The sequence below is a fragment of the Phasianus colchicus genome, chromosome 13, assembly GCF_987193195.1.
Source record: "Phasianus colchicus chromosome 13, bPhaCol1.hap1.1, whole genome shotgun sequence".
NCBI classification, from domain to species: Eukaryota; Metazoa; Chordata; class Aves; order Galliformes; family Phasianidae; genus Phasianus; species Phasianus colchicus.
Window position 1 is genome coordinate 5091695 of NC_143448.1, and position 13436 is coordinate 5105130.

A 13436-nucleotide genomic window follows, 5' to 3' on the forward strand; every position below is an offset into this window, starting at 1 on the left:
GTGCTGACATTTATAGTGTTAGAACTTCAATTCTATGTTTCTTGTTTTGCCAGTTCCTTTCCCTCCCCACACTTTCCCCCCTCACCTGGAGTAGTAAAAAGTTGATTTACATAAAACAAGGAACAACTTTTACAAAGATATTGTGTTTCTAATCAAGCAGTTCATCACTTAAAATTTCATACAAGCACACCATTGCAGTTGTTCTGTCTGCGGATATAAGGCTGGACTTTGTGCTACAGTAAAGTCACAGCAGAACAACTTCTCAAGAAAGGCAATTCAGAAATTTATCAACAGACGAAACCATTTCTGACATACAAAGAGAAAAAAGGACATTCACACAAGTCACATTTTTAAGTGGCTGTGCTATTTGTTATTATAGTTTACATATCTTCCTACAGCAATATTAAAAACTGCAGCCCAACAGGTGAATTTCAATAGGAAAAAACAGATTTTCATATTAATTCCTTAGAGTTCTTGCAGACAAAGCAACAACCACAGTATTTGGCCCAAGATTCCCAAGAATATGGACTAAAATTAGACCGGCAATTTGAGAATTTTTTGATCCCTAAGAACAAGTATTCTCCTTCCTGTTCTACCACCGACTGCTGTGCTTCTCACCTCAGGGAGCAAAGCGAAGGAATAACGACTTGGAAAGATGAGACACTTTCATTAGCCTCATTATGCTGACTACAAAAAGAAGTTTTAAAAGTACACTGCCAGATTCTAATTCATCACTCTTCCTGTTAAAATAGCTGTTGCACTTCCAAGTTCTTTGTACTTCTATTTCTCTTCTCTCTGCACTTTTTACCCTTATTACACTCTTCCTTTCCAGTCTTTTCCCATCCCTTTTCTTCCCTCTTTCCTGCTACTCTCTGCATTTCTCTGCTCAGCTCACAAACCACTTTGCCTTGAATTCTGTCTGCTACTGAACCCTCCTCCAGACTTTTATGCTTTCCACACATTTGGTCGTACCACACTACTCACTCTCTGCAGAACTAGAACAAACACAGCTAAACTCAAATGGAACTATTAAAATATGAGCAAAACTCTGAGAGAACAGAAAGAAAAAAAAAAGGGAATGAAGCCAGAGCAGCGTGTTGTATTTGTGCAAGAAAAACTAAGCTAACCACAGGCCAGCAATTGAACAGCAGACAGCAGTTAAATAATCTTAAAAAGAAAAGTCATGTAGGAAGCCACAGTGCTATATGCAAAGATCCCCCCAAGGAGCACATACAGGAAAAAAGTCCCTGTACAACTTTAGCATGTCTGCTTTTTATCCCACAACATAGGACTAATTGTCCTCGGTGTCTGTGCTGGATTCCTCGCATGCTGGAACAGAACAAATACTACTTTTTCACCTATCTGTCACAGCAAACATGAAAGATTTTAACAAAAGCAAAACAGCACTAATCTTAGCACCTCACAAAACTCAGAGCAAAACACCAGAGAAAAGCTGGCACACAGGCAGTAAAACAAAACCATCATATGAAGAGCTGGAGCATCCCTAACAGACATTATTTTCATCACAGAGCAGCACTGAACACCCACAATTTTTGATGCACAGATTAGACATATATTGTTATAATCCATTCCAACTTTCTGACAGACTGAATGACTTCATCCATCAGCTCAGGCATTAAGGCCACAGCTGGTGACTGAGTTAAAACAGAGCTTTTGGATGCTGGTGAACCCAGGTTCCAGCTCTGCAAGACATTCATTGCTAATACTTGATCAACCTGGTCTGATGCTGAATTCTCTTCAAGAAACAAGTCAGGATTGGTTATGCTTCTTGGAAAATATGGAGGCAGACCCTTTGATTTTCAAGATGAGCATAATTGGAACTGTAAACACACTACAGCCTGACGCCCAAATACAGACCCCACCAGGCCAGCCACTCTCCTTTCATTTTTGGTTTCCTAATAGTAATGCTTCCTTCCTTAACTAACTTCTTTGTTTATACACAAGGCTTAATCACTTCAGAGGGCTAGCAGTTACCAACACAATGCTCTTATAACTGGCTTCTAGCAGCTTCACACATCAGCACAAGGTTTTAGTTTGGAAAAACACCAGTGAGGGAACTCCTGCAGGTCTTCCTAAATCCCCATGCTTTTCCAGATTTGCAGTAGATGGAATTCCCACATCATGAAGGTGAAACATCTGCTTCAGCCTCTCCAGTCAAGCCCATATGTTACAGTCATATTCATAACAGTGTATAAGACCAGTGTCACACTTTGGTCAACTGATGTAAACCACTAGAAAGTCTTTGAAGTTGGAAACAATTCAGAAAATCTGCAGAAAAGTGAAATACTCTGGAGGTGCCTTCATGTTCACACAAGCTCAGGGTTGTATACAACAACAACAACAAAAAAAACAGCAAAAAGCCCTCACTTTTTCCCTCTCATCAGCTTGAGCCCTGTAAGTAGACCAGCTCAACAAAACACAAAGACAACCGCAGTCTTAACAGCAAGGCTAGAAATACTTGGATAAGGTTAACTTCCACTCCATCACAAACTTTGAAAGACTTCAAGGCCCATAAAATACCTTCTCAATTCTGTAAAATACAGTAACTGCGAGACTGGCTGACAGTTGGCCAGCAATCTCTAGAGCATCTACAAACCATTTGAAATGACAGTTGTAAATATTCACATGTAATAAAGAGTATGTGTGTATTCACTGACATATAAGCATGCATGTGTATACAAATGCAGTTGTATACATATATACACACACAGGGGTATGTACAATCACCATCCAAGTGTGTGTATTAAATACATTAATAAATCTGATCTCCAAAACAGTTAAGGAAACTTCTGGAGGATCTTTTTCTTGCAAAGGAAATTTACCCTCTCATGGCTTCAGCTTGAACAGCTTTGGGTCCCAAAGGAAGGAGGATGCTTCTCTGTTTGTTGGCCACTGCCCTATCTCAAAGTAATTTTCAGATTAAAAAAAAAAAAAGAAAAAAGAGCAAAACCTTCAGTTGAAAAAATATCATTGGAAGAAAGCCTGCAAAAAGCCCAAATAAAAAACTGTACCTTTGACCTCTGGTAATTCAAATAGAGTGTTAATCACCAAAGGATTAACACCTTCTGCATTATAAATAACATAATCGGTCATCAGGAAATTATAACACCCCATATAATGAAGAAACACACCAAAGTCTATCAGAGAATTATACACAGCCAGTGGGAGGCACTAAGATGAGAAACTAACACATTCTATCAGTTCAGTAAGATTCTGCATCTTCAAGCATTGTGAAGGAAGGCACACTGCTTAAACAGACAAATCTCCTTTTCCCTTTAAGTGTACAAAAGTATGTGTGTGTCTGCATGTGTTTAAGCAAATAAAACCAAACAATTCACTCACTTTGAGCATTATATAATCTTCTAAATTGTTAAAAATCAGAGCTCATTACCTTCCTGAATTCTTTTCCTTGGTTATTTTATGCATTTATTAGATTGAAATCAAATCACTCTTAACATGCTTTAAGTATCTTTCTGTATTTCACCAAACTATTATTTGCTGAAAGAAGGACCATTTCTCCCTTGCTTGGCTTTCCAGCAGCATATTAAATCTAGCATTACATTTATTACATAAAAGGCATCAAGAAGGAAATTTCCATCAACATATGCACTTTTAAAAACGGATGAAAAAACACCAAAGAGATTGCTACCCACAATATCCTGCTTTGAAGGAGACTCAGCTACCTAACCCTCTGTGGAAGGATTCTCCAGATCTTTTTCAAGTCCCTCAATATCTGAAACTGTCCAGGTTCCCTCCAACTCCATAAACACTTCCCATACTGCAAGGCCATTACTATCCTATTTTTCCTAAACCATACCACTCCATTTTGCCTCAGAGCCACTTCTTTTTATTTCCCACTTCTGCAAGCACCACAGATCTTCCTGTCAAGTCTCTTTTCTGTTCCCACTGTACCCAGAAGCCCATTCCACCAGCTTCAAGTTTCCCATCTCTACAGCTTTTCAATACTCCTGTCCTGGGAGTTCTCTCTCTCAGATCATCTTTGATACCAACAGAACTGCTCCCATCCTCTTTCCCACATTTCCTCTGGCTACTGCTGGCAGCCTGCTGTCTGCTCTCCTGCTTACTTCCCCAAATCAGACCTCTCCTTTAACATAGAGCACGTCAAGAAGAACACAAAGAACAACTCAGCTCAAGGAAGAACAGTTCAGCTCAAATCACTTTAAGCTTGTAATTCTATTTTCTGCTGAGACACAGAGATCACAGAAGAGAAGATGGTATCCTCACAATGACATCAAACCAGTTAATATTCTTCCAAGGAATGGTGAAGAAGGTAGCATGCAAAGCCTGGTGACACATCTGCAAGCAGGCAGGGTAAGTTGGGATTAACACAGACAGCTCTTCCCGTTTTAAAAAGTGTTAAAATTAGATGGGAGAGGGGAATAAACATTTTCAGTATGAGAAGCCTTTGCATTTTGAACTGCATTAGCATTTCTCTTTTAAATCTTCAGTAAAAGAAACACTCTCCTTTTATTCACTGCTTCATATTACAGAATAACTAGCAAATTTCACCTTTTTCAAGCCCACTATAAAACCTCACCGGATTTCTCCAAATGTGTGTCATTCCACAACTATGAAATACACTTTTTAACTGAAACATACTTTAGGGCTGTACCATAAGAAAAAGTACAGCTTAATTAAGCTCACTAAGCTGATTAAGCCGTGCTCTTTCACCTATTACAGGAAGTATTTAGCCCTGGAGCCATCCTAAAGGCACCTCACAGAGCATATGACATGTTTTCTAGAGATACTGTGTACATTTAGGCACTGTGGAGGGGGAAGAAAGGAAACACCCCATATGTCAGCATGCCAACAAAAGAAGTATCAACTGATAAAGCAGCTGTTTACATCCCATTCTGGTCTGGCAAGTAGGTATTAATTACAAGGAAATAAATGAAGTTAAGAGAACATCTGCATTAGGAGCACTTTCTGAAGTCCTCAGTCTGTCATATTAGTATTGCGATCTTTGTATGTTTACAAAGAACTCTGACAAATGGATTTTAAATTGAACAGATTAGAGCAGCCTTATTTTAAACAATTAAGATTAATCTTTCTCCTTTATTGTATCAAAATGAGTTTATATCATGAAAAGAATTCTTTAAAATTTTCAATCCTTTCCAAACGTCTAAAAGCAATTTCTAAAATAAAGACATAGCTAAGCAGCATTATGCTTATCTTGGCTGTTACTGGTACAAGGGTGCTGCTCTGTGTCTCAGAAAGATTTCTGGCAGAGTGTGAAAACCTGGTCCATTTCAGAGTCTTTCCTGGGACCTGTCTGAAGTGTCGACAAGCAGCAAAGCTGAATATTAATACACTCTCCATCATCAAAAGCTGTTGCATACCCAAAGGATGAGAAATATTTTAATCAGCTTTCAGCTTGTCTAGTACAAGTCAGTTTATTCCTTTGGGATTATATATCTGTGTGCTCAATTTTTGTCTTCGTACGCTCTCTCTATATATATTACTTTTGAAACTAGCAGTTAAGCCCCTAAATCTGCTGTTTTGTTGGAAAAAGCCAGCCAATGCAGTGATTCAATTACAGTATTTTGTATTCAACCAGAAAAACTAGAAAATGAAAAGCGAAGAAAAAGGAAAGAAAAAACAGAGGATCAGTCCTCTGTTGTGTTTCTTAACAGCAAGATTTCTCAGAGAAACTAGTAGGACTTTTTTGTTTTGTTTTGTTCAATGTTTTTGTCAATCTCATGAGTTTCCAAGACCGATTCAGCTGTCATTTCCATCATTATCCCTGCCCTCAAGCTTCAGTGCTGCAAACTCAAAATTCCTTAGTGAAATGACCACTACTGGAACTGACCATAACCATAAACATGTTTTATAAACAGGCGCATCAAGTATGCCCTACATGAAAGCCAATAAAAGAGCAGTAACTAAATAATGGTCTGAAAAACCTTGACTGTAAAGCTATCATTGCCATAATAACCTCTCTCTACTATGAATTAGAGACAACATCAGCCAACTTAAGGTTGTGTTAATGAAAATACCAATTACATAAGACAACTTTAAAAAGTGAGAAACATTAATCATTCTAATTTTTTTTATTCCTTCCAAAAATATCATAACATTTCAAACTAGCACACAGCCAAGACTACCAGCATTGAGCATCTACATAGATGGAACACAGAATCTCATGTTACTTCATCATTGCTTCCCTGGGAACAGATGTATCTCCTGTACATGTAATACTCTCTCATCTTCCCCATAAGAGAGAAGATGCCAAAAATAAAGCACAGTCAAAAGATTTTCAGCTACTCATGAGCATCAAGAAATTCTGGAAAGCATAGCTTTTGTGTACTTCAGCATTGCTGATCTTAATTTCCATTCAAATCCTCCACCAGAAATGTAACTAATCACTAGTGTAGAGCAAAGGGGTGAATACTGAAGTCATACTACTGCAAATAATTTCTTAAGATGGAAGCAGGAGATTGGGCAGAAAATGAGAAGCAGCAGTAGAGGACAATGAGTAAATTTACTGTTTTGTGTATGAATGAAATATGTCTGGAAGAAAACATCTTCCAATTCACCTATCCATGCTGAGTCTTACCAAATCCTTGTGAAACCATTGGCCTTCTTGCCAGCTAACAAATCCTGTGAAACTTTAATCTTCTGGTGGGTAGCAAACAGCTTGAAGATTGACAAAAATAGAATTAGTAGAGTACATATGCACTGATACATACACATACATAAAATAATCAACTTCAGTTTATTACAGAACAATATCGACCTCCAGGCAGCTAGACAACATGAACTGATGCAGCATTTCCAGTTATTAACAGCACACTTTCCCAAAATACTGCATGCTAAGCATCAAGGTAGATTCATCTTGAACATCACTCCTCTGATGCATGCTTACTCACAAGCATAGATATGGCCTATTCTTACCATACCCTGAATCCATCTGTATTACAAAAATTCCTCATGGGAATACATGTCACTAGTCTGATTGTGATATTAAATTCCATTATGTCACAGGAACAATACAGAATTTTTACTACTCTTGAACTTTATATTCGAGCTTCTGCTGTAAGAATTATAGTGTTCAAATTCCCTACCAGTCCAAAAAGATCTGTTGGAATCTGGTGTTAACTAGACATATTTGATAAAAAGCAATAATGATTTTCCTGCTGCAGAAAACATTATGTCTAGATCTTCAGCATGACTATGAGAAGGATGTATTGTAAGAAAAGTGCAAAAAGGATGTATTCAAAAACAGCTAAGGGCTAGAACTAGAGGGAACCATGGTAAGGCAGAACAAAGCAAGCTCCTGCTATCATACTTCAATGGACAGAATTTGCCCATCTGAAAATAAAAGCAAAACAACATCTGAAATGTGGCTCCAGTTAGACAATTTCCAGTTGTTGGAGGGGGGAGGCAGAAATTTGTTGTGTCCTTTCAACTGCAAAACATTCTCTCCATAGGACATAGCCAATAAATAATTCTTTTAGTTATAGCAAAAATATCACAACCTTCTTCCATTGATAAGGAACCCACCGTCAGAAACAAGTCTGCAATCTAAAACCAAAATAAGACTTCAGAATTTTAATCTCCAGATTGATTTTGAAAAGTACACTTAAGTTACTTGCACAAGATAAACAGAGTCAGGGACAGAATCACCACCTAATCCAACAGACCATAATGCTTCCTATGGCAAATTTTATTTCTTTATATAAAAAAAAAAAGAGTTGTAATTTTGATCGAAGATGGAGCAACTGTTAAAAACCAGATTGGAAAAACATAACTGCTCCATAATCTTGTTAGGAATAAGGACTAACAATCAAATAGGAAAGAAAAGGTAACAATGCAGCAATGGCAACTTCTTGGAAAATGTCACCTTTGCTTACAGAAGTCATTTGAAAAGTAGAAAGTGGACGCAGCCACTAATATACAATCAAAATAAAACTATGTTTAAGAATGCTTGTAGTACTCAAAAAAAAAAAAAAAGTATTCTAACCACAGCAGCATAGATGATGGCATTTTAGCAGTACTGCTATTCACGTTCAGTTTCATTAGGAATAGTAACTTCCCCTAGCTTATAGAGCCATTAAAATTGACTCCCACCAAACCACTGTAATTTAGCTTCAACAAGCCAGATTTTTCTTGTTCCAATGTAATATCTTCATAAACATGTAAAACTTACATACATAAAAAAAAACCTGTATCTTGTCACTTCTATGATGGCATAAATAATAACTAGAAATCACTTTCTATATAGTTGATAATTTTACATAACTCATAGATACACACATATTAAAAACACAGGAAATTCAATTTGAAAAAGAAGTTATCCATGTGCAAATACTGTCCTTTATTCAGTTTTTATACTAGGAGAAGGCTTTTGAAAAACATAAGAGAATTTGCAATGAATAATTGGAGAAGAGGAACAATAGCTCAGCACTACAATGCTGCTCTGAAAGTAACACCTCCTCTTTTATTATGTTGGCCTATGACAGGCCTATGACAGCAGAGGCAGATATTGGTGGTATGGCAGTAGAAGCTGAATTTTCCCACCAGTATTCCATTCCATTTTGTTGCTGTGTGACAGATGGCAGCAGGGGGACACTCTGACCAAACAGCATCTGACATGGAAGTGCGTAGGAAGCAAGAATATGGAACTGAACTTCTCCATGAGAAAAAATTGAACCTACAGACATTCACTGACGCTTGCTGAATGCTTATGGAGACCAAGCAGTGGCTGTGAGCACAGTGATGCAGTGGGTGGAGCGTTTCAGCAGTGGTGACAGCACAAGTACTCACCTCTGTTGATGCAGATTTTTTATTTATTTATTTTAACAAGTGCAGCATGCAGGCTTTTGTTCATTGCTAGTGAAAATGCAGAGCTAATGGTGCTGTGTTGAACAGTAGTGTTTGTCACTGATAATTTGCTGTGTTATTGTGCTCTTTGTATATGTTACAGTTTCCATGGAAATAGGAGGCACTACTTCAAGAGCAACCTACATGCTGCTTCACCATTTCCACAGAAAATAATAAGCCTTATAAATCAAGTAGCACATTGTTAACTAAATACTCCTGTGTTATTCCAGAGCATTGCAAGATTCTGGGAGAAAACAGTGCAAGCAGCACCAAGTTCTATACAATCTACTGTGGCCCAATTACACCAACTTCACCTTCACTGAAATCATCACAGCTCCCACTGACAATAAAAGGGCAATATCAGGGTATAACAAGATCTTCCCAGCACTGACGCTGACTCACAGGAGTGCAGGAGGAACTCTGGCCTGCTATTCCTCTCTCTGGCACACACCAGGTGTTTGTAGTGCTACCAAGAGCAGTCTTCACCCTCTCTAACCTCTATTTGCTGTTCCTGCTGCTGAGAACTGCAAGCTATTTCCCTCAGTGTTATTTTCTATAAAACACTTTTCACCTAAGGAAAATCCTATAGGATCCTAAATCTACACAAATTTACGAAGTTAATACTAGAAAATTGATTAAAACAGACATCTGTGTATGCATTTGTGTGTACATACATTTGCATGATCTGGCAAGCCATCCAGTCTGAGAACACTTGTGTGGGATGGAGCATCCAGTGTAAGTCACTGTGCTCAGCTCAGACATGGATCAATTTATACAGCAATTTGGGTACAAAACTTGGGCATAACCTACATGCATGACTCCTGATTTCTACTGACTGTGTAGCACATATTTATGTTTTAAATCATAGAATGGTTTGGGTTGGAAGGGACCGCTAAGATCATGTAGTTCCAACCCCCTGCTATAGGCAGGGACACCTCCCTCCAGACCAGGCTGCTCACAGCCCCATCCAGCCTGTGTGCATCAAGGAGGAGAATAATACTAACACGGAGCTCATTTTATAGCAAGTATATGACATACACATATATATACACATATATATACACATGACCATATCTGACTGTGTACAAACAGTGAAAAAGAAGCCCTATTACAGTAAGAGTTTAGCACAAGAGAAAGCACTCCAGTTGTTCTGAACCGAGGCTCTTTGAGGCACAGCATCTCGCACCCCTGTAGGACATAAGGTGGGGTCACCTGTCCTAAACTCTTCTTCCTGACTCATGCCACTTTGCATCACTATCTCAAATGTTTTCAGAGCAATTTTCACAGTGTGCTACGCGAGTTGGAAGAGCGCCCTTTGAGCAGTTCCAGTGTATAATAGAAACGTTAGAGAGCTTCCCATCAACCCAGCTTAGATATCAACCAGCTCACAGAAGGGTTAAAAATAGAAAGTGCTATCCACTGGTTTGCTGTGATGTTCCTGTAGATATTGTCACTGGATGTATCCTCAGTAGAATTCTATTCAACACCTCTGTCTTTAAGTACAAAGCTGTAGGCTGTAGCAGCTTTAGGAAACATAAGTATCCTTTTTTCTGCTGCACAGTATCTGTGTGTGAAATTCTCTAAAGGGGTTTAAGTATTTACCCTGAACACTATCAGACAGTTTCTAAAATTTTCCTTATCCTGTTGCAAAAACACTTCAAAGAGAATCATAAACACAGCCCTTTGTGCTTTCAGCACACACTTTGTTTTGGAAGCTTAAGACTGAATTCCCTCAGAATTGTAAATATTTTTTTTTCCTGAAAGATGTGCAAGACTTTTTTTTTTTTTAAGAAAAAAAAGAATCTACTGAACACAATGCTGAATCCTTTCTCTTATTTCTAATGGCTAAAAATATTGAGGTCAAGGAAAATAATGTCAAAAATATTAAAAAAAAGAAAAACAAGTCTTTGGGATCAGGTTGTCTTGCTGTTGTTTGAAATCGAAGATAAATTTCCAGGAATATCTGACTCTTGCTGTACATGAAACAAAACCTGCCAAAAATACATTTATTTAAAGGGTCTGGTCTAAACAGATAAGAAGAGCCCCAAAAGACAAGAGATATGGCTAAAATTTGGGTCTTTGAGCTCCCATGTTGTGCCTACATTTTACATCTCATTAGGCAAACACTATCACCCATCACCACGTGCTCCTCCAATAAAGCAGTGTGACGCTGCAGTATCTAAGCACAAGGGGAAAGCTAAAAGAAATTAAAATCATAGCTCAGAATTCTTGAAATTTGGCTGCCAAGGTCAGACCAATTCAAACATCAGTTAAGTTGCTTTGCATTTTCTGAAAACGCTAAACAAACAACCAGCCTGTTTGTGATCCCATTATCTTTCTGTGTGTTTTTCCCCCCTCCTCTGCCCCCCAGTATAATTGGTTAGCTGTTTAAAGTGCCAAAGTCTAGAAAAGCTAAGAGAATTCCTTCTAAGATTCCTTTTAAAAGCACATTTTATCTTATAGCTTATGGTGGTTATTCTGGAACTGAAATGCCTTGATTTAAACATATATTTAAGCTCTTGTTTTAATTTGGGGGGGGGGGGGGGGGGTGGGAGGGAGGGAAAGAAAAAAGAAACAAGAAATATATTACAGCCCTGGGCTGAGATTCTGCAGCTCAAGTTTCAGCCCAGACCGTCAGGCTATAAGCCCATGACAACAGTGGCTTACAGCAGAAACTACAGCATACTTCATACATAGCATTAGTACTGAAGAATGAAACAGATCCCCAGAAAGGAAAGAAAAACAATTTTAAATGAAAATAATCTCTGCTTTCTGATTTCTATTCAGTTGCACAAGCAGATAAAATATAATATTGAGAATAGCAGTAAAAGTATTATGATGAGTTAATGTGCTGTTTCCTGTTTTTTTTTTTTTCCAAGAACTTAAAAATTAAAGTGTATCAGTGGAGCACAGAGCTATCAGCTGGCTTGAATACCAGTTTGCTCATTACAACTACACAGGACGTGCACGCTACTGTTTGCACACAACATTTGTGAATCAAAAGGTATTGGCATAACAGTATCAATACTTATATTTTGGGATGCTGAAAAGTGAAACAAATGGTGTAGCGATTACTTGCGTTTTAGTTACACCATTAAAAATTAATTCTTTAGGATTTATGTTACATTCCTTTGAGTAAAGCCTTAAGAACAGGAAAACAGCTATGCTGCTAAATAAGTTAAGTCACTCATTCCCCCCCCCCCCTCTGTATTTTAGAACTACAATTTTTTCAACTTGTGAAATTCCTGTGTAAATAGATGGGATTAAATGGAGGCTACCCTACCTAACGTAATTATATATGTTGTGCTTTTATACTGCAGGGAAACTGATACATTTTAATAATCCCAGTCTTGGCTCTTACCCACCAAAGTCAATAAAGGTTATTAAGGCCAACTGCCATATAAATACATTGCTACATTGCTAAATGGACTGTCAAAGCAGGAAATACAATTCATACCATACAGCACTACCAGGGTCATCATAAGAAAGAGAAAAAAAGAAAGGAAAAAAGGAACACTGGATATATAAAAAGAAGTCGTTAAAGATTTGGTATTTGAGTATAATCATATATGTTTACTTTTCATTCCACTGATTTACTTTTTCAAATGGGAATCAGCCTGAAACAAAATAAACAAAAAAAAAAAAGACTGTAGGACTTGTACAGCGCTTACTGATTTGGCACAGCATTGAAACATTTCCATAGCTAAAATAAATGTCAGATTGCAAGGTTTGCATGATATCAGACCCTGAGAGACAAATTGTCTCTCCACTGAATCTCAGAACAGCTACAGCAAGACTTCCTCACATCACATGAGATTTCAGCTTTTCAGACTTCTCTTTGCTCAGAAAGCAAAGCTTGTACAGTCTTTTTTTCAAATGGTAACTCTCCCTTTGAATTCAGCAAGCATTTATCCTGATGTTGCACATGATAACGTGTTAATCTTGGATGACTTTTTAAGAAAAAACCCACCTCAAACACTTGAATAGCCTTCATATTTTCAAGGGAGGGGGAAAAAGAAGAAGATTGGTTAAACTGCTTTAGATTTAATGGTTCATAAATTCATGAGGTAATATTGCAGGAAATGTGATGTTTTATCAGAATGTCATTCAAATGAAAGGTTTAACATTTACATCACAAGAGCAGCTCTAAGTAAAACTATCCTCAGGGAAAGAAATGCCAGGACTGAACATTACGATAAAATGGTGTGCTTGCTATAATGTACAGAAACATTAAATAGAGCCCAAAGGTTTGAAGACACTGGGTTTGAATTCCTGAGGCATTGCACTTTGCTGTGATACTGGAGCAATTACAATTAGCAGAATAGGAAATTTTGGAAAACTTTTTTTTTTTCCCCTTCTTTACAATAGCATTGCCAAACAAGGGAAAGAAAGGCACACAGGGAACCCAGGACTGTATTACTCCAGACACATTCAAAAAATTCCAGTCAACAGCTGTTAAGCTCACACAAAGAAAAATTCATCACTTAAGACTTTTCTTTTAAGAAATAGTTCCTCTTAAGATTAATACTCTACCAAGACAAGATCCACAAATGCAAGACATGCATACTTGA

General features: G+C 37.7%; 1 protein-coding gene across 9 annotated transcripts in view; it reads right to left on the reverse strand.

The window, feature by feature from the left end:
- FTO (FTO alpha-ketoglutarate dependent dioxygenase) overlaps positions 1–13436 on the reverse strand; it is a 228494-nt gene that overhangs the window by 147023 nt on the left and 68035 nt on the right. Inside the window, exon 8 of one of the 9 annotated variants that reach the window (XM_090149898.1) lies at positions 10755–10856. The exons of 7 other annotated variants lie outside the window; for them this stretch is intronic. In XM_090149898.1, the coding sequence (XP_090006024.1) occupies positions 10779–10856 (78 nt within the window). In that variant the 3' untranslated portion in view covers positions 10755–10778. Of the gene's footprint in view, positions 1–10754; positions 10857–12369; positions 12483–13436 lie in introns of those variants that run through there. One more of the 9 variants, XM_090149900.1, reaches the window with a different exon arrangement.